The sequence below is a fragment of the Sesamum indicum genome, linkage group LG1 (assembly GCF_000512975.1).
Source record: "Sesamum indicum cultivar Zhongzhi No. 13 linkage group LG1, S_indicum_v1.0, whole genome shotgun sequence".
NCBI classification, from domain to species: domain Eukaryota; kingdom Viridiplantae; phylum Streptophyta; class Magnoliopsida; order Lamiales; family Pedaliaceae; genus Sesamum; species Sesamum indicum.
Window position 1 is genome coordinate 18,506,355 of NC_026145.1, and position 21,255 is coordinate 18,527,609.

General features: G+C 36.6%; 2 protein-coding genes and 1 long non-coding RNA gene across 3 annotated transcripts; 2 read left to right on the forward strand and 1 right to left on the reverse strand.

Moving 5' to 3' along the window:
• Positions 1,936-2,877, forward strand: LOC110012565. The gene is made up of 2 exons (XR_002287735.1): positions 1,936-2,443; positions 2,532-2,877. It is a non-coding gene; the product is annotated as an uncharacterized LOC110012565 (long non-coding RNA).
• On the reverse strand, positions 4,367-12,819 carry LOC105174025 (CDPK-related kinase 3). Its single transcript, XM_011095986.2, has 11 exons — positions 12,149-12,819; positions 9,379-9,509; positions 8,648-8,689; positions 8,380-8,488; positions 8,203-8,281; positions 7,207-7,503; positions 6,714-6,823; positions 5,703-5,810; positions 5,313-5,375; positions 4,942-5,109; positions 4,367-4,842 (listed from the first exon to the last, which is right to left on the reverse strand). Exons 1-11 carry the CDS (start codon positions 12,725-12,727, stop codon positions 4,708-4,710), a joined length of 1,821 nt encoding a protein of 606 aa, XP_011094288.1. The 5' UTR covers positions 12,728-12,819; the 3' UTR covers positions 4,367-4,707.
• Positions 15,514-19,709, forward strand: LOC105174034 (rho GTPase-activating protein 3). The gene is made up of 5 exons (XM_011095999.2): positions 15,514-16,435; positions 17,304-17,424; positions 17,506-17,625; positions 18,339-18,569; positions 18,912-19,709. Exons 1-5 carry the CDS (start codon positions 15,948-15,950, stop codon positions 19,434-19,436), a joined length of 1,485 nt encoding a protein of 494 aa, XP_011094301.1. The 5' UTR covers positions 15,514-15,947; the 3' UTR covers positions 19,437-19,709.

Below are 21,255 nucleotides of genomic sequence, written 5' to 3' on the forward strand. Positions count from 1 at the left end.
TGAATATATATGTTTTTCTTGTACTGATGATGTCATCTAAAAGTAGAGGGAGCTGCTGTAGAATTAATGCTTGTAGTGCAGGGATATTAGGAGCTATATAGTTTAAAATGAAGTAATTAGAGGTTGTTAATCCTGAAAATTAAAACAGGCTGCATACAGGAATTCAATTGTTTTGATAATTAAAGCATATGTTTGCATTAATATTAATTCATACACCCACCACCCTCATCCTGCAATATGCTTGTATTGTACGTCTCAAATTAAATCTCTACCGTCCAACCACATCATTCACGTAAGCTTCAATTTTTAATTAGACGTCGTAAAGGATTGATCAGGATTTGACATTTACTTCTTCTAACTTTTCCGTACCTACTTGTCGTCTAATTTTGTCATCTTGTCTCTCTCTCTCTCTCACACACACACACACACATTTGTACGTATGTAGTCATGAAGACATGAATGCACAAATTCCTATGCTTGTTGAAATCGGGAGGCAGCAGCACATGAGCAGCGTGTCCGTCGTCCGCTCTCTTTGTTTATGAAGCTACTACATACCAGTACTCTTATATAATTAATTTGTACACACACCCATGTGGGTATGTGTGTCATCTTGTTTTGAAATAGAATCTAAAGGTGGAGGCATGCACCCCTGTTGGAGCTACCAAGGGCACTTTCCATCTCTCGTACGTACAACAAATACATCAAAACAAAATCGAAATGGGAAATTTGTTCAACTCTTTTAAATGTAGACATTAATTAACAAGAAGTAGGTACGTGCATACTACTTAATATATAGATTTGGGATTTATTCTTTAAGAAGATATAAAAACTTTGTTAATATATATATCTCGTCATCATTTTACAGTTAATTAGCTAGAGGTGTATATAGTAGGTATCTGATCATCACTAACTCAACCATATATATATATATATATATATATATAATCCATTATAAATCATATTGAGACTACCCATGCCAGTGTGTGTTTTGTGTGTGAATTGGAATTATAATGGGAATACATATATATATATATATACATTATTTTTAAGCATAAATATTATTATTAATTCTCTTGTTGATATGGTCCCCATGCATGCATGAAGAAGATCTACAAATAAATGTGGGATGGGATGGCATCTACCCTGGGGCATGGGGCATTAATTAATTAATTCACCTCTCATCATCAATATCATTTCTCTACGCATCATAGCCCCATAAAACAATTCATGTACAGAATATTTCATTACAGATTTTATCTATATTATTTACTTATTATACTAGAATTTTTCATTTTGATTTTGTAATCATTCAAAATTAATTTTATGATCAAATTAAACAAAACGACACGTCCAACCAGGGACGGGACCCCTCCTCTTACTTTTTCCCATACTCTTTAATGATATCTTTTTTCTTAATTAGCTATAAAATTAGTGTTCATTCATCCCAATTATATATATATATATATATATATATATATGGGACGACAGCTCAAACATGAACTCCTCTCACGCATTTGTATTCAATTCATTAATTCATTTCTTGAACACCGCACCCCTTAGTTAATTATTAATTATTCACTCATCATTTCTACTCAATCTCTCTTAATTTATTTAACGCCCACTCATTCATTCATTCGCCCTACCTACATACAGTACTGAGTCCTCTATTATTATAAGTTTAATTGGAGAAGCAAAGCATCACTACTCACTATTAATTATAATATCATCTTCTTTTAGGAATTAATTAAGAAATATAAATGCATCCATCTTTTATCCAATTAATTAGCTACCTATATATATAGGGCTGACATATACATATATACATTTATATACATATATATATATATATAGAGAGAGAGAGAGAGAGACTTGAACACCACACCTATCACTGTGTGTATGTATGTGTGTGCATGGGTTGGTGGTCATTTCTGGAACTCCAGCTGTTAGGGTCAGGGTTTTGTCTTTTTTACTTTGGATGGATTTCAACATTTTTCACCACCCCTTTGTTATAACCCTCTCCAACAAATCATTCTCTTCAGTGCATCTCTCTCTCTCTCTCTCTCTCCCTTGAAAGAAGGCGAAAGTTTTGGGGGATAAAGGAATGAGAGGCCAGAAAGCGAGATGGGGACATACATATATATATATATACATAAGTGGTGATGTAATTAATTAGGATTAGGCTTTAGACGACGACGACTGCGACGACGGTGGATTAGTAGTTACGTTGATATTGATCATCAACAAAAGGGGAGCTTATCTTTTGAGGGGAATGTTGTCTGGCTCGAGGACTACTGTTTCTATTATGATTGATTACTAGTTAATTATGATTCAAGAAATTACAGATCTATGATCATGGTGTCGTCGTCGGACCAGGCTTCATTCCCCCCAATCTCTGCTCCCACTGGATTTTGGATGACTGATTTCTGCCTGATCTCCAGGGAAGGTGAGGCAGAACATTTTTGTTTTTGCTTGAGCCCAGCCCGACACTTTACATACATTTTTGTCAATTTTTTTCACTTCTTTTTTGGCAGTTTTGGTGGATAACTTGGCAGTTTGGAGACATGGGTTTTACTTTTTGGAAGTTGTTCAGTGTGTGCAGGGTGCAGATTGGTGTAATGATGAAGGGATCTTGACTTTGAGTTTGAAAATTGTTTCTTGAGAGAAAGGTTTTCATCATTGCCCTCCTTTTCGTTTCTGTTTTCTCACAGGTTATGATGGTGTTTGGTGTCAGATGATTGGGTTTTCCTTTTTCTTTCTGAACATAATTCAAGGTTTTTTCTAATTTAGGCTCATTCCGTATCAGATCTGAGTAGTGGGTTTAAGATATTCATGAGATCTGGCGTTTTCAACTTTGATGAATAATAATTATTCCTCTTCTTTATGCACTAGTTAGTGTAGGTGTGCAATGGGGAAGAATAGAATTAAGGCTTTAACATACATAATGAGGTGGGCAGTGGTGGATTAATTACGTACAAGATGATACCCTACCTACATAACAGCAAATACAATAGGGACACATCATACTATTTGGTGTTAAAAATAATTAATTAAATGGGGTACATGCATGCACATATATTAATTACAATGGTATGCAGATACTACTCCCTCACCTCATCCTCATCCTCGTTTTGTTGGTATAATGAATTAGTAGTTGGGGTTTCTGAGACAGATTAATTAAGCTGCATGCATGTCTGGATCCTGATTCTTGAGTTAACTAACTAATTAATGGCATGCAGTGGCGTTCTTGTTCGTGTTTTACATGTGAACATTCCGAGCTTGCTCTATAATTACAATATCATCTAATAGATATTTATACATATTTTGTAAGTAGTATTATCAAGCCTTGTTTAAGAGTAACAATCTTTAATTTGCTTTTAATTAGTCTTTTACATTCCCTAGAACAAGACAATTAGTCATCTAGTCAAAGTCAATGGAGCTAGTTATATATTATACTAATTTCATTTCATGGAGTACGCATCTGAAAATTCAAGGTAACTTACCATAATAATTTCATTGCAAGACTAGCTACTTCTTTTCATGTATGCATACATATGAGATTGAAAAGACGACCATCGTAAATGCCATAAAAACGAATTATGATTGACGAGCATCAATTGGCAGTGAAAGAATTTTAACTTTCAAAATACATTTTTCAGGGGATGCGCCCAAATTTATACGTTCAACTATATATTTGTGATCCAACACCCATACATAGGTAATAGTAATAGTTACGACACATTACATGCAAACCCCTGTATTTTGATTTAATTACAATTATTACCTCTTTATTTGAGAAAAATTACATATACAGCTTTGTGATATTTGACATATATAGTATCGTATAACTCAAAGACAGCGACGTAGAAATGTCAATATATAAAGTCTCCTACAGTAATTAATTACTTTCTCCTTGGGACATGAGGATGGAGTCCGGCCCTGATCCGTGGTCCGTTTCCACAGTTACCATACTAAATATATATATATGTATATATTAGGAAGATTAGATTAAAAGATGGGAATGAAGAAATGGATAAGAACAGTTTTTAAACCGTTGCTTTTTTTACTTAACTAAACCCAAAAATTTTTGGACAGTTAAAGAAGCTTGTATTGGTCCTCTCAATCGTTACATGCAATATATTAAAAAATATAAGCATCTCAGTTTGAGAAACCAAACCAAAAAGAAGGAAAGGAATTCTTCAAGCAGTGAGAAATGAAGAGAAGGGGCTTTAATCAAAAGGGTACAAGTACGCTTCAACTTTGTTTATTTAACAAGAGGGCCATCATCATAATTCACAACCAACCACCATACAACACACACACACACATGTATATGCATATTCATAATTATCTGTGGGTTGCCTGCTCGTAGACATGAAAAATAAAAATGTTAAAAAACTTGAGAGATCAATCTTTGTGTTTGCTCGATTCTAGTGTCTGTAAATGAAGAAAGTAAAGCAGAGCTGGACAAGTTCCTGACTTGTAGATCGATGGCATATCCTTTCACTCAACTCCACTACTACATTAATTTGTACATCAATTAAATTCTTTTCCTCAACCCTCTATTTATGGGGGGTGGGGTGGGGGGGTGGAGGAGGGGGAGGGTTCCTCCAACAAATGTATTAATTTTTGAAATTGCTATCACTGATCATATGCATCTTAGGGTTGAAGAAAAAACAAAAAAAGAGAGGAGGAACTAAGAAGAAAGTGCTAGTGATGTCTCATGTTTGAGCTACGAAGCGTCAAACCATGCAAAAATTTGGTATACCCCAGTAAACTGAGTTTTCCGTTGCTCCTCAACCAATCTCTCAGCATAGAATGAGCAGTAGGCCCCACATTTAACTCCTGCATCAAATCCAATGTTAAAATTACAATCTCATCCCATCATCAAATCCAATTATAAAACACCATTTTATCAAGACTTAGAACAATTCTTATAGATACCCGAGCCAATTCCTCCACTGATATCACTCGGTTACCCTCTTGTTCAAAATGCTCAAAAGCTGTGGATGCAATTTGCTCCCAGTTTTCAAGGGCCTCCAATTGATACGTGCTAATTGCAGCTGCACAAAACTCTTCAAAGTCCATCTTTCTATAAGACAACGGTGCCATCTGCATTACAAAAGCACAAGTTTACTGGGATTCAGTAACTAATTCTAGAAAGAACAATCCCAATATAAAGATATCCATTTCCACCATTTACCAGTTAGATCCACATGAAAGAAACTAGACTAAAATGTTACAGTACTGATGTAGTTATATGAATGTCATGAAATAAATTTTTAAGAGAATGAGATTTGAGTGCATAGACTGACCGCATGTAGAATATCTGGGACCCTAGACATCTTCATAGCATCAGTAGCATTTCGTGCAAGGGCCTGCAAATCAAGTCGCATCATCCTCAGAAGAAATCACATTTTGATCATAACGCAAAGTGCTTGAAATTAGAAAATAAAGTCTGTCTATTTCCACATGGCACTTATTTTTCCTTTTCCTTTCTGGATTCTCTATTTCCACATCTCATTAAACAGCACTGTAGTTTATTCAAATCTCCAGCCTAGAAAACGCCCTAAGGGCACAATTATATAATAGGGCAAAGCAGGAGGTGGGACGAAATTTATGTGCACTAGAATCAGTTTAAGTCGTGAGGGAGAGAGGAGCAAGAAAGTCAGGGAGATAAGTAAAGGACATGTAAGATTGACAACCTTCCTGAAGTTCTCGAGAGAGACACGTCCATCCTCGCTAGGCTCCAAAAGCATGAATTGTGCTCTAAGATAAACCAACTCATCCTCGGTCAGTGCTTTTGAAAGAGCCTACCAGCATGGAAGAAAAAAAAATGACCTTTTTCATCTTAAATTGCAAGGATTTCTGATCTCCAGACTAGCAAAAACTAATCAATTTGGTATAACAATGACGACAACCATATTTAAGAGCATAAATATCTATGCCGCGGTACATGTAATACACAAACATGCATGCAGCTCATAAAATCTAACTTTTCACTATAAAAATGTGATCAAGTTCTTATAACCAAGTTATGCGTCAGACTGAAATAAATTGCATCAGTTGGTTGAACATGCCACTACATAGGAAGAAAGTGCACAGAATTATTTCACTAAGGAACATCAAGTATCAAGCGCATTCCAAAAGAATGAAAAGAACATCAGTTATCATCACATTACTTTACTGGAACTAAATATCTGTCCTTTCCTACCATGCAATAAGAGCAATGTCAAGAAAATCTGTTATTAAATGTAAAATAAATCTTGAAACTGCTTTGTTATGACTAGGCATTAGAAGGTTGATTGTAAGACGGAAGACTTTGACCGTATAGCAGGTCATGCAGTTCAGCAAAAACTGAAAACTATTTATGAAATGAGCAAATGATTTTAGTGGAACATTCACAGCTGAGAAACACTAAGGCCAAGAAACTCTTTTATGAAAAATTATTTTTCGATTACTAAAGTAAACTGAAATAATTAACTGTGATATAGAAACTTTTTCTTTAAAAAGTATGCCAGAACTTAAACAATGCAGAAATAAGTAGTAGATGGAGATAAGAACGCGAACTAACTTTGTAATCATTCAATAGAGTAATATTAGAGCAAAGTGCTAAGAATTAAGTTTTTAATCAGCCCAAATAAAAAAAGAGGGAGTAAACATTTATCAGCAAAAGTATACAAGTGGTTTAGCAAATAATATATAGATACGCATACCTTTAGTGCTGCACGTTTGAAAGGGGTAGCATGTAGATATGACTTCACCAACTTATAGACCAGTATGTCCAATGGAATAGGATGGTTCTCAGTCCGCAACCATGGATGAGCTGTATTTGCAAAGACATATTCAGCATATTATCATTGACAAGCGAAGGAAATGCAATTTTATTATCAATCTCAATGTCAGGAACGGACTGGACACTGTGGCAAAGTTAAAGAATACTAGATGACCATTTTCAAATTGTTGTCCCTTAATGCAAAAGTCATTGCTTTGATAACTACAGTTTTACAGAAAAGTAATAGGGTAAGCTATTCGCTCCAAGACCCCGATCCCAAAAAGAAATATAAAATAGATCGGGCTCCAGCAACAACTATGCATAAAATGAACTTTAAGAAAGAAAAGCAACATTTCAGCTAGACTATGCCAACTTATAAGCACTTGAAATCATAACTTTAAAAAACATAAGCAACTCATGGGACAATTACTAACTCAAAGCTTGAGCAGCAGTCATTCTTTTCCGGTAGTCCTTGTTTAAAAGTCGTTTTACAAAGTCCTTGGCATGCGGTGTGACAGATGGCCAAGGCATGTCATCAAAGTTTGGATCGGCTCTCAAAACTGCACGGAATATACCAGACTCTGTCCTTGCCCAGAATGGTCTGCTTCCACATAGCAAAATATAGGTGATGACACCAATACTCCAAATATCAGCCTCCACACTGTAAGATCTATGGAGAACTTCTGGTGCTACATAATAAGCACTTCCGACAATATCATTTAGTCTTTCATCTGCAAATACCATGACATGGGAGAGAATTGAAAAGCTGAGACATCCAATTGAAGGAAAGCAGAAAGAAAATTACAAATGAATGCAGTGCAATGCTGCACAATGACGGCAGCAACTTTTGGGCACTAGCATTGTCAGCCATTGGAACAAAAGGAACAACACAAGTCTACTGAAATCCACTTCATAAACTAGGAGACTTATTAATATATATCAACTTATTAAACAAAGAAACATTTTACATCAGTGCAAGTTCAGAGAGATGAACAGCCAAAGCTAGAAATTTAAAAAAAGTTCTGAAGAAGCAGTGGGAATTAATTAAATGCTGAAGTTACAAAGTTCACCTGGAAGACATGACTGACATATAATGATTAAAGTTTATCCAGAATATTCCAAAGAACGCCAACAGAGAATTAGCTAAAGCGTCTAGCAAATATCTTTTTAAAAAATAACTCAAGAGTGATCCAAGAAAGTATCGCTAAACTGTGATCGATCTAATTCAAACTCGTTACCTGTGCCTTGTAGCATATTGCAATGGTCAGGCTACAAGGCAAGTGGATTGACTAACAAGTACCCTATTACAATCACATGGCCTGATGGAAGCAAATCTTATGGGCTACAACAAGAGTTAGTACCATGCAGTTTTTTATTTACTGAGAGCACCAGATAAAGGGGTGAAAAAACAAAGAACTCAACGTAGTTACCTGTCCTGATGAAGTCAGAAAGACCAAAATCAATGAGCTTCATGTCAGCATCTTCATTTCTAGAGGTAAATAGAAAATTCTGCAAATTGCAATTAGCATCAATATCAAGACCAGAAAGTCACATTCATCATTTATGAGATCTAGCTAACTAGTTGGAAAAAGAAACTCTGCATATACCTCCGGTTTTAAATCACGGTGGACAACACCTTGAAGATGACAAAATGAAACAACACTAAGAATTTGAACAATAATAAGTTTTGCTTCGTCTTCTGTATATCTACCACCTCTGTAATGAATAAACCACTATAAGTTTTGCTGCATCCATCGAACAGATGGCTTACAATTAGAACAAAAAGCTATTCTTGCTTTATCTCTGGCGTATCCTCTTTAATATAATGTACAACCGAACATATTTAGGTATTAGGAGACATGCATTATCACTCACTTTGACAGTATTCTGTCGAGCAATTCTCCACCTTCACACAACCTGAAAGAAAAGAAAGAGAGAGAGCTAATAGCAAAATTATTTTACTCAAACAGCACAAAAAGTCATAGCATAAAATTTTAAAAAGCCACCTGTCACCTCCCTACATAATTAAAATATATTCCAACTGTCTAGACAGGTTAGAAAATGAGTTCAATTGTTTTGTTCCCTTGTAATCTGAATCTTGTACTGTTCACATAAAATTAGATGTCTTTCCAGTTCTCAGAGGTGAATCTTTCAACACAAACAGATAAATACAAAATCAAAAAGAAATTGAGATTAATCATATCAGACAAAAAGGAGTTAAAAAAGAAGTTAAAATACACTACAGAAAATATAAGTATGTTCTACACTTGAGGATATTATTGAGCAAGTTGGTATCGGTCAGTAACTTCTGCATACAAAGAGGGTCTTTTAGAAAATTTTGACATGCTTTGGTATTACTTCCATTTATGTACACAAGCAAGCATCAGAAATAGCATCCCAGATCAGAAAATAGAACAAGTTTGCTGGATATAGGAAATGTATTACAAGTTTTATAGTAGAAAGTACAATGATTTTGTTTGGCAAAGAATGAGGATACAAAGTTCCACATTGAAAGATAGTGTAACAGAAACATATAGCAACATTAGTTTCAAAGTACACACTCAACAAGTGTGAGAGAGAAGAATACGGGATAAGGATGTACGTACTCCATTATTATGTAGACGTTATTGGCGTCCTCACAAGCATCATAAAATCTTACTAGATGCTTGTGACCTGAAAGAGCTTTCAAAATTTTCACTTCTCTGCGAACATCTTCAATGGATATTGCAGTCGTCATCTGAGAAGAAATTTGTTCAGGTATATGCCAGATCTCATGTTAGCACAAAATATAGATTTAGAGGAAGGAAAAAGGACTAAAGTATTAGTAACATATTGAGTTAGATAAGTGAATTTTTGTAAGAAGAAAAGAGACTGGTGTTTTCTAGATATTTTCAATCCATTTTTACCCTCCTACAATTTGAATCTCCACTCATTATAACAACCGAATTCCTTGTCAAAACAAGCATAAAATTTTTTGAGGATCTTTAAATCTTCCATGATATGACTATAATCCATAATACAATACTCCCACCAAAAAGAAAAATGAAAAGTTTACAGCTGTCATACACCTTTATCATCTGAATAAAATAAAACAACTAAATTTTCAGCAAATTCGTAATGATTGCTATCGTTTGGTGGCAAATTTTCATACCCTTGGTTTATACCAGTAACTTTCGGTTTATAAAAAATTGGTGTCACTGTCAGAACAAATATTTATGTGCATCTTGTCTAGCTAAGACACTTTGATGTTTTATGGAGATCAATTTTTATGTAGACATTAAATGGAACTACCAATAAGGAATGGTGAGGTACATCTATTAAATTTTATTTTTTATATGTCCATCAGATATTCTAGATCAATTAAAAGACCTCAAAAATACTTTTGAAAAGAGAAAAGGTCTGATCGAACCAACTTCCATTATTTCTATGATAAAATCATTCCTAGGTCAAGTCAAGCTTCAGAAGATAAAAGGATTAGTAAATAAAGCAAACATCAGTAAGGTGTTGGTTTGTTGGGCATAAAAGATGACCAAAAGCATTATCCATAGGTACCCAATTTATGTAACAATCAGGATAACCAAATCCATATAGCATTGTTTACATATTGACGATTGATTTTTTTGGAGCCAAAGGTAGTTTTCCAACAGCTGATTCTGCCTCTCCAATATCATTTTGAAGTGAGAGTATCTTAGCACAAAGCATACCACAATCTCCCCAACAGTCATTTTATGGATAACACCAACACAAACATTCACCAAATATCAAGACTTGAACAAAAGATCTGCTCCAGGAACATCATTGATAATGATTATGGAATCCAAATTCAGCAAAACAAATTTAAGAAACCAATATTAATGGCCATAAAAATATGATGCATTGGGAATAGAGAAATCTTTTTTCTCATCCCCCTCTCTCTCCTATCACAAATGCTCCTCTACTTCAATCTTAAAATTTCCACCAACTTCTAGCTCCATTTTTCTAGATCTCTCTTCACAGAAGAATACATATATCATACGCTACGGAACTGAATCTGTACCCCACCCCAGTCAGTGAAATAGTCAGGTGAAATATTGGCCAACCTCAGTCTCTGCAATTACCCTAATTTGTGATCATAGACTCTGTCACCAGTGACATGGCAATACAATGGTTCTCCATTTTCCCATCCACTAAAAATTCTTCAATAACTTGGTATTCTATCTTGTCCGTTTCTAATTCACCAATAAGACCTGTACTCTAACCTTGTCTCTGTCACTTAAAGAGTAAACACAGTACCTCTCTTGAGACATAAAGAGATAAATGAATTAACAATTAAGCAAATGGACGTGAACAGTAATCTTTAGCTATTACAGGGCATACTTGATGAAAAGGAAATGCATGAAGTCAGTTATTATAGGCTACTTCAAAGTTTAGATGAAAAACTCATTTCTGTCAGAAACATATTATGGTCACTTTATCAAAATATGTCATGCGGGAAAAATAGTGTTAGGAGCCACCTAAGAGTACTCTTATATTAATAAAGATCTTTCAGCTAGGCTATACAGTTAATCCATATATAGTTACAAAGTTACATCATTAAATAAACATTTCTGGAAAGAAATTGTGCAGTTTTGGTTTCAAATGCCAGATGGTTCTTCCAATGAAAAAAATCATAAGGATTTGGAATTAACAACTCCAACAGTGTTTCAGTCTACTTCTCTGCTATTACACCCATCAATCAATCTAATTCAGAATACACTTTTGGTTACCTAAAGTCAGACGCCAAAAGAAGATTCCTCTTTCAAATTTCACCAGTCATTCTAGCACATTTTTATCTTCCTCTACCTAGAAGTTATTTGAGATCAATGTATTTCCATCTTTGTTCAATAGTACCTTTTATCCCCAGCTAGCTATCAAATTTAGACTGTTAAGTGGGGTGATTTGGGTTCTTGATGACACGTTTGTCTTCCACCACAATCTGCAGAGACATTTGGCTATCTAAACTAAAATCGTGCAACAGACAATAAAAATTTGTAATGAAAGCTTTGAGTAACTGGAAATCTCTAACTGATAAAACTAATTGTCCCAAATTTTGTAATTATGAGAAGTTAGTATTTAGTAAACTAATTTTCTAAAAGATTAGCCCACCCTTGAAAGTTATGATTGCAGTCCAGTACTCATTACCGATATAATAACTATTGGCTTCTAATTTCGTACTGCCTGACATATTTGCCTCTCCTTTTAGAGGCCACGGTCCAACCCTTAAGCGCCATAAAAGTATGTCCTCAAGTAATAAAAACAAGCACATAAAAAAGAATGGCATTGCTTGATTAAACATTAGCTGCGGCTCGAAGTTGAAGGAGGAAAAATAGATTATCGTTGAAAAGGAAGGAACAAAACCTTAGCCTTGGAGATGATTTTGACGGCAAGAGGCATGTCCTTGAGCTCCCCCTTTCGCCCTTTGGCATAGCAAGTATGACCAAAGTGCCCTTTCCCCACCTCTTTCCCCAACTCATACTTAGCTCCGAAATTCTTGTTATACCCGAAATTCTTATCAAGCGCGTGGTGCTGCTGTTCCGTCTCTTCCACCACCACAGTAGCGGCATCCTCCGGAATGGGACCCTCTCGAGGGGACTTGTTCCTTTGCCCCAACTTTCTAAGTGAGGCCCTAATATGCTTCGCGGGCGACGGCGGAGGAAATGGCCTCCTAAAAAACCTCCTGGGAGTGGACCTGGCCGGCGAAGGAGTGACCCCAGAAGGAGTTGCGCCGCCGGCTCCGAAGGGGTAGGGACTGGGCCAGGGGCTGTTGGCGGCAGAGGATCTCGATGGAGTGGTCTTGACGGATGGAGTGCCGTGGGGAGGAGGCGTGTGGGACGAGCGATCCTCCCCATCGGAGGCAACGGTGGTGGAGGTGGCGGCGGCGAACCCATCGGTGTCTCCGCCTCCGGTGGGGATCGTCTTACCGTAACACTGCCCCATCAGCAGAGTGTGTCAACTCAAAAGCGCTCTCTCTCTCTCTCTCCCTCGCCTATAAACAGTAGCAATATATGTTTAAATTAAATTGCATACCTTTTTTCGTATTCTCTCATATATATATATTTGTTAATAATAATATAAGTATACATATGTAAAAATAAAAAAAAGTATAGTAAGAAACTGAAAAGAGAGGGTCAAAATAACAAAAAGTCAGAGCAAGTAAGGGTGGAGATTTTAGTTGGAGAGAGAAGGAGAAATTTAGGGCGAGAAAACGATAAAATAATAGAATGAAAAAGGGGAAAGAGAGTGAGAATTGAAGTAGGATTAGGAATGAGTATTGGCATCTCATCTGACAAAAAGAAATGAATGGAGATTGAGCGAAAGAAGAAATTGATTAGTGGGATGATTGTGTCCAGTGTGCCTTTTTCTTTTTCGTACTCAATCCAACTGCTATGCTCATGTTGTGCGTTGTGTCTGCCGGCCGATTCTGCACAGGAACAGCCATCATCAACATTAATGAGTCGAGCAAGCATATTATTTAGTGTGGGATGCCAATTCTTAAATCAACATCTTCTCTTCTCATCATCATCATCCAACTTTCTTAAATCAACATCTTCTCTTCTCATCATCATCATCCAACTTTCTTAAATCAACATCTTCTCTTCTCATCATCATCATCCAACTCAAAAAACTACTAGGGCTTCTTTGAAGCCTACCAGCCCAGTTATCACACACTCACATGACCTGCCCCGACCCGCCCCATATTCTCACTACTACAACAATTATATATACCTCTACACCCACACCTACACATAATCATTATTATTATTGGTAGGAAATGATGGTGACATATATTTATTTCTCACTTCCTGATAACTGTCATTTGGTGCTTGCGGAGTGGATTAGGTGTAGTTAGCTCTACACTCTTATCTATTTAAACGTAGGATGTGAAAGTTTTTGGCAGTGCACCCGCATAATTCCTATTTCCAAATCCCTTAACAACTACCGCTATTCTCAATAACACATTCATTTAAAATCAAAATAACTAAAATTTATGATATATAATTTGCCTAAATCTAACAGTTTGACAAATATTTTACATCATATTTAAAACAAAAATAAATATTGATTAATCATGAACAAAATTTAAGCTTTTATATATATTTGTTTGACTGTAAGTTTTAGAGCATTAATGCTTTTTTTTGTAATATAACAAATAATTAATTGCATATATTTACAAATGATGGGGTGTATTAAATGGGTTATATATATATATATTATGAGCAAATGTAAAAATTGGGTGTGATGGTGGTGGTGGTGGTATTAATAAAGTAAGTGGATTGTGGATGGAGAAGGCGAAAGGAACATCCCATGTGCCCTCATGTGACCAACAATGTGGGGCTACATACCAATTTCTTATATCAAACATCCAACGTCTAAGAAACCACATCTCCCCAAGACTCCAACCCTCTGTGTATGTGTGTGTGTGTGTAATTAGCACTTGATAAACTCAAAACACGTCAAAGCACGACGATCACTTCAATTGATCTCACCCTGCACCCACGTATAAAAGAAAATCTTGGATGATGAGTCCAAGTCCAAGATGAATGCACCAAGTCAGTTCCCAATTAATAATTTTAACCATGTTAGTTCCCAATTAATAAATTTTAACCACGTTGATTACAATAATGCCGTCGTATCCTGCCAGAATTTAGAAATCATCTCTTGCCCATCCAACTGCATCTGTTGCGATGTGAGGACCAGTGAGTTGTCTGCTCCATCCCTCCACAAACTACGTACACTACTAATTTATATATTATATCTATATGATGATTCTGATGTATGTACAGAGACGACGATGATCAATTGCGTACATTAATTACTTGTGAATTGACCTTCAATTTCCAGGAGAACTCAACCAACAAAATTTTTGAACTGTTTGGACTCCAGCCTAGCTAGCATGTTCATTTATGCATGTACGTACATGATCATGACTAAAAATAATAATAACAACAATTACTCCTCATAGATATATGCAGGGAGGAGAGTTTGATATATTTTCCGATACGGTCCAAGACAGAAACAATGAGGTGAGAGGTTGCAGCAGTTGTATTTTACCAACCACCTCACCCATCCAAATGGGCTGCAACCCAAACAAGATCCAAACCCAACTAAATATACATAAAGGAGAAATTAATTCATGCCTTACATTCCATCTTCAGCAGCTACTTTCCTTTATTATGTGTGTATATATATGTATTATTGATGAGTGAAAGTTAATTAGGCGCATGCATATGTTATGCTGGTTAACGACATATATACATCCTTAGTGTAATAAAAGATGCATGTAGTTGAATGAGGTAGGGACATGATTTGAGGCATTTGTCTTTGTCCTGCACCAGCTACCACGTCCACGGGACAATAAAACTCACCTCAACCCTCCCTACTCCCTTCCTTCTCACTTTCCCAATATTTCACATAATTAATTAATTCTAAAGAAATTTATTCTGTACGTACCTAATTATTATAAGCCCTCCAAAACACCCTAATAAGTTTAAAAGGCCATATATGTTGTTGTTGTGTCATGTGTGCAGTGTAGGTCCGTCTAGGCTTGTGAAGGGATTAATAATCTACAGTAAGGAAAAACAAAAAAGCAAAGGGCGAGTCATTGCATTTGCCATTTGCATAGCTGTGTTTAAAAGGAAAAGAGAGCATAAAAGTGTGGACCTGGAATGGGATGCTTCTGGGAAAAAGGAAAAGAAACAAACTTCCAAACTCCTCAAATTCATCTCTTCTCTTACTTACTGTCTCTCATCTCATTCATACAAATACACATACAGTCATTCTTCTCCCACCCGTGACTCCTTCCCCATTACCACTACCATTACTGCAGTAGAAATAGATGTAGACACAACACACACACACTTAGTAAATTTTGTAACTATCGTTCTTCAATCATACTCCTTACTTTGTCATGATAATAATACCAACCAACAAAGAAATATCCGAAGAAACCATTTTTCTATCTGATAAATCCACCACCCTCTCTCTCAATCATTCATTTCCTCTTTCCTCATCCTCATTCTTATTCCCCCTTCCGCTCCTCCCCCTCCCATTAATCCATCCTGCATTTATTCTTGATCCCTCTTTTTCCATTCCCAATTAATTTCTCCGCGTATCCAAACTCTAAATCCTTTATAAGTTCCAAACTCCAGTCTTCGCTATGGTCCGCCTTTTCCGATCCAAGTCTTGCTCTCTAGGACCCCGAAACTCAATGCCGCCTCTTACCACTTCGCCACACACCCCCTCCCAAGACCAAGACCAAGATCAAGACCAAGACGAGGAAGAAGACGAGGACGACGCCTTTTTCAGGCCTTTCATCAACACTGACGATGACGATGACGATGACGATTTCGACAATCCCGCTACCACTCCCTTTATAAGCCCCCGCCGGACTGCTCGTAATTCTAACAACACTTGTCGTAAAATTAATCAGCCGCAGTTCTCGGTTCTGGCGGTGGTGGCGGCAGCGCTGCGGAGGTCGCTGGTCACGTGCAGCCTCGAGGCCGACGACGTAGCGTCGGACGTGGACATTGGATGGCCCACAGACGTACGCCATGTGTCCCACGTCACCTTTGACCGATTTAACGGATTTCTGGGCGTACCCGTTGAGCTTCAGCCCGATGTTCCTCGTAAGCCCCCCAGCGCCAGGTTGAAGTCTCCTGCATCCTGTTTTCGATTTAACTTTTTTCCAATGCAATTCCTTATTTTTGCTTCCCCCTCCCCCTTCCTTTTTCTTTTTTTTTTTTCTTTTTGCCTCTTTAATGAAAATGCACTATCTTATTGCGGTTGGGGTGGATGAGAAATTAATTGCATACATATGCATGCTATGGTGTGGTGTATCCAGTTTTGTTTATAACTACAAGCTTCAAGTTACTGGTGTTTATTATTCAATTTAAGATAATTGATTTTTTGTTTGTGCCTAGTGTAAGCTGAAAATGCAAGCATCTGGGGCCGTTCTTGGAGGTCGTTAATGTGCAAATCATCTAATTTTTATGACTTATGCATTGTATATAGTGGAATTTTACTAGGCAGAGTTTTAATTGTTAAGTTCCTTTGGACGGAACAATATTGTGGAAGATTGTATTTTTACTATTTGTGGATTAGTTTTTAACCCATAAAGGAATACAATACCAGCATTTTCTTCTTCGGAAATGAAAATTTTCTTGCTATTTTAGCTTGTCCTGAATCAAATCTGTCTTTGCAATCATGTGAATCTTAATCACAGAACTTGCATCGTTACAGTGACATCATACATAGTGACCGTGCAGGCCATCTAAGCGCAAGAGTTCAATAGATTGAAGAATTTATGCTATGGGTTTTTCCAGTTTTTAAGTTCTGGTGTCACAGCCAGATGGCAATTATGTATGATCTGAGATTTTCACTAAGGGCTGTGCGAAACATTTGGAGAGCTGCCCTGTCTGTTGTCCTTATTCAAGTTTTTATCTTTGTCATATTATTATCTGGTAAGATGAAACAGTTCTCTTACCTCGGGTATTCTCCCAAATCATGTTTGCAGTGCTAGTGTTTTTGGAGTTTCTGCACAGTCGATGCAGTGTTCCTATGACCATAGAGGAAATAGTGTGCCGACTATTCTTCTTAGGATGCAAAACCGGTTGTATTCAGAAGGCGGACTCCAAGTAAGCCTTTCTTGGAGGTAATTTCCAATTATTTTCAACAATAAGCATAAGCTGATTATTGTTTTTGTCTTCTACTTCAAGGCAGAAGGAATTTTCAGGATCAATGCTGAGAATAGTCAAGAAGAGAATGTTCGGAACCAGCTAAATAGAGGAATTGTGCCACATGGAATTGATGTCCACTGCTTATCAGGGTTGATAAAGGTATTTTTGCATCATTATCAGATAGGGTAAATTCCAATCTAACTACCTGAGTTATGGAAAATAGGCAAACAAGTCCCTTATGAAAAATAAAATAACAATTTATCTCTCTGTATTTTTCAAAATGTAGGGTAAATTGCAATTCACCATAGGGGGTAAATTGCTATTTATTTTTTATATCGGGCAAAATTGCTATTCACTCTTATCAGATATGGGATAATCTTTTGTACTAAATGAGGTCATAGAATACTAATACTTGATCCAACTTCTTGTTGAGCAATTATTACACGAAATTTTTAGCTCTGGGAGAAGGCCTTTATTGATTTAGTTATCATTTGTCTAAAACTCATTGCTCATTTACCTAAGTTATACAATCTGTTCTTCTACTCCTGGTTTCGCTTTGACAAGTTATATTTGTTATGCTATGTGTTGAATATCAGTTCGGAGCTGTATGATTGAAAAACATCATCTTCAATGACGACGCCATACCCAAGACCTCTTTCTAAATCTACCTTCTTTTGGGAGGGATAGTTCTCTTGAATTACCCCAACAAGCCATGACAGTGGCTAGTTGTTATTGTGGATAGATACTAGGCTTCGTGGATTCTGCTAACTTAATTACGTGGTTGAATAGTCTTGCTGGATATTTACCTGATGTTTGTATTACTCGGATTTTTGTTTGTCACAATATGTTGATTACTCTTCTATCCTAATCAGGCATGGTTTAGAGAGCTTCCATCTGGAGTTCTTGATTCTTTGACGCCAGAACAGGTGATGCATTGCAATACAGAAGAGGAGTGCACCATGCTTGTAAAGTCACTTCCTCCTACCGAAGCTGCATTGCTTGACTGGGCAATCAATTTGATGTCTGATGTGGTGCACCATGAACATGAGAACAAGATGAATGCAAGGAACATTGCTATGGTGTTTGCACCCAACATGACTCAGGTGCTTTAGCTTTTATCATTTGTTGGCTCGTTATATGTATATATACTTTGTTTTTTTCAATTGTTACCTCTATTTCCATTTATATTATTCTCAATCTATTAGAGCCATCAACACTAATAATGATGAGATTTTGCCAAGAGAAAAAAAGTTCTTCTTTCCATCATGTTCCATGAGTACCTAAATCAAGCTCAAATGAGGCGCTGGAGAAGATACTTGGTATTAATTACTTATATGATGCTGCATATAGGTCTTTCTAGTAGTTGATATCTTTTGCATACTTGTTTGCGAATCACTTGAAGTCGGACTTCTTGTGGATGATCATGGTGTTCTTTACTAATGCAGATGGCTGATCCTTTGACTGCATTGATCCATGCAGTCCAAGTGATGAACTTTCTCAAGACACTTATCATGAAAACCCTGCGTGAAAGAGAAGAATCAGCTGCCACCACATTATTCACTGATTCATTTGGAAACACAGAGGAATTGCTCGCACTGAACACAACTGAAGTGGTTCTATTGGAGCAAGCTTTTGATGATCGTGCCTGTAAGGAAGCTGCCACTGAAAACCTCTTGAGGAGTACAACATTAGAGAGACTGGAATGCGACAACAGTGAAAGCTTATTGAGCATTCGGAGTAAGAGTGATGTTGGAGAGAAATATGAATGCACTTTGGGGAGGAGTTCACCATCCACACGCAAAAGGCGAACATTCGGACATAGTGTTAAAGATGAATATGACAACATGGAAGCTGAGGGGATACTGCACCGGCTAAGCTTGCGAAAAGGTATGCAAAAGCTACGGCGGCATCCTGTGTTCCAGTTGAGTAAGACAGTTAAGAAGAATGGTGGTGGTGGCTTGGCATTGTAAATGCTAGCTAGCTAGGAGGTAGACAAGCTGGGGCATCAAGAGGAAAAGGACTTAGGTCTGATCAGGTTCTTGCTCTGTTTAGGCAGGAGTGAGGCAACCTGTTATATTTCTTAGGATGGAAGTTTGTATTTGTTTGTTAATAATCGGGTTAGATAAAGCATCTGTAGGTGCTAGAATGGTTACAGGTGCTAATTGTCGTTGTAGCTCGATGAACCTAACTGAGAACGTGTATAACTTGAGCTGTATTTATGACGATGTTTTACACCAAAATTAGTTGCAGCGTGCCCTTAATCGATATAAGTAATCAAATCAGTTGGTTAATAGAGATGCTGCCAAATCTTGGAGATAGTTGAAGCACACAAAAAGTTATGTACTAATAAAAAAGAAAATGTACTTTTGTTGAGCTCCATTGGCAGAGTTGGGGTATGTAGAGTGGAGGTCCAGTTAATCTGGAGGAGATATGGTGTGAAATCATGAAGAATCCCTTGCGGTGACAGCCCATCTTGAGCTGGAGAATTAATTAAGGTAGATTGGGCTTTGCTCCATTCATTGCAGGCGCATGGATCATGGATGGAATCAGCGACTCAGGATCAGGAGCCCTCCCTCTCTCCCGCACTAAGGAACCCCACCCATTACTTCATGTTGGGCCAAAAAACCCTTATATGGAGAATGTGCAAAATACCTCCTACCAAGAGGTGAATTACACATTTCTTTACTTAATTATAAATTATTTCATATAAATCAAGACGCCGCAACTTGTAATATTTTTTCATTCCAACGCTTCCTATTTTTCACTTATCAATTAACAGAGAAATGTTTTTAGAAACTTAGTAACATTATTATATATTATTTAATTTCTATTTTATTTTTTTACTTTCATTTCGTCTTTACTGCCTTTATCCCATCTACTAAAGATTTACAATAGATATATAAGATTCAGACCTAAACTCATTAAAATAAAAAATATGAGTATAGACTGGACATAGACTTAATAATAGCCCTACCCCAAATTTTGTTCAAATCACACAAAAGAGTACCCATGGCTAAAGGAAGAAAGAGAACTGGAACGGCTAAAGGAAGAATGAGAAAGACCAACCCACAGCTCTCATCTGGACCATATCAAGAATATTTTGTATTATTTTAAAAATTATGAGGAATTAAATTATACTTTTGTTTTATGGACGGGTTTTCTTTGCCCAATATAAACACAGGAGAGGAAGTTGCTTTTTCCCCAATATATACTAATTGTAAATAGTACTCCAATATATAGTAACACGTGGGAGAAACATTTTTATTCAAATAAACACAAGGAAAAGGGTTGGATAATTGATGGTGTGAGATGTGATGGGTGAGGTGCATGGGCCCTCTGCAACTCTGCTCTTGTCCTTTCCAATAATTAAGGTAGTCGTTTCTCTATTTCGATATTGATTTCTTTGCCAAAAGTTACTTAGATTGAATATTAGTATTTCTGAATAATAAAAAAATGAATATTAGTATTAGGTTTGAAGTTCACGTTTCATTATTGTTGTTATTATAATGTAGTACAATATGGTGTCATTATGTGTGAGGTGACCCTCCCCACCCGTATCCTCCCACATGGGAGTCATATTCATACATTTAAATTTATTTCCAAGAGAGAGAGTTTTGCATTTCTTAACTTGAACTTATATAGAGGTAACTAATTAATTAATAATAATAGTGTTTTATATATATGGTGGAGTGGAGCATGAATTTGACTTGTGATAGGTTGTTTTATATTGTAAATAAATATATTGTTGTAGGTGCAGCATGGCATGGGGTGCAGGGTAATCTTGAAACC

Coding starts and splice junctions, on each gene's coding strand:
- LOC105174025 (XM_011095986.2), bottom strand. CDS start 12,727: ATGGGGCAGTGTTACGGTAAGACGATCCCCACCGGAGGCGGAGACACC. Junction 7,504..8,202: donor TTCTGACTTCATCAGGACAG/GTAACTACGTTG, acceptor TGGTATTTGCAG/ATGAAAGACTAAATGATATT. Junction 4,843..4,941: donor CAGTGGAGGAATTGGCTCGG/GTATCTATAAGA, acceptor GATTTGATGCAG/GAGTTAAATGTGGGGCCTAC.
- LOC105174034 (XM_011095999.2), top strand. CDS start 15,948: ATGGTCCGCCTTTTCCGATCCAAGTCTTGCTCTCTAGGACCCCGAAAC. Junction 16,436..17,303: donor CGTAAGCCCCCCAGCGCCAG/GTTGAAGTCTCC, acceptor TCATGTTTGCAG/TGCTAGTGTTTTTGGAGTTT. Junction 18,570..18,911: donor TTGCACCCAACATGACTCAG/GTGCTTTAGCTT, acceptor TTACTAATGCAG/ATGGCTGATCCTTTGACTGC.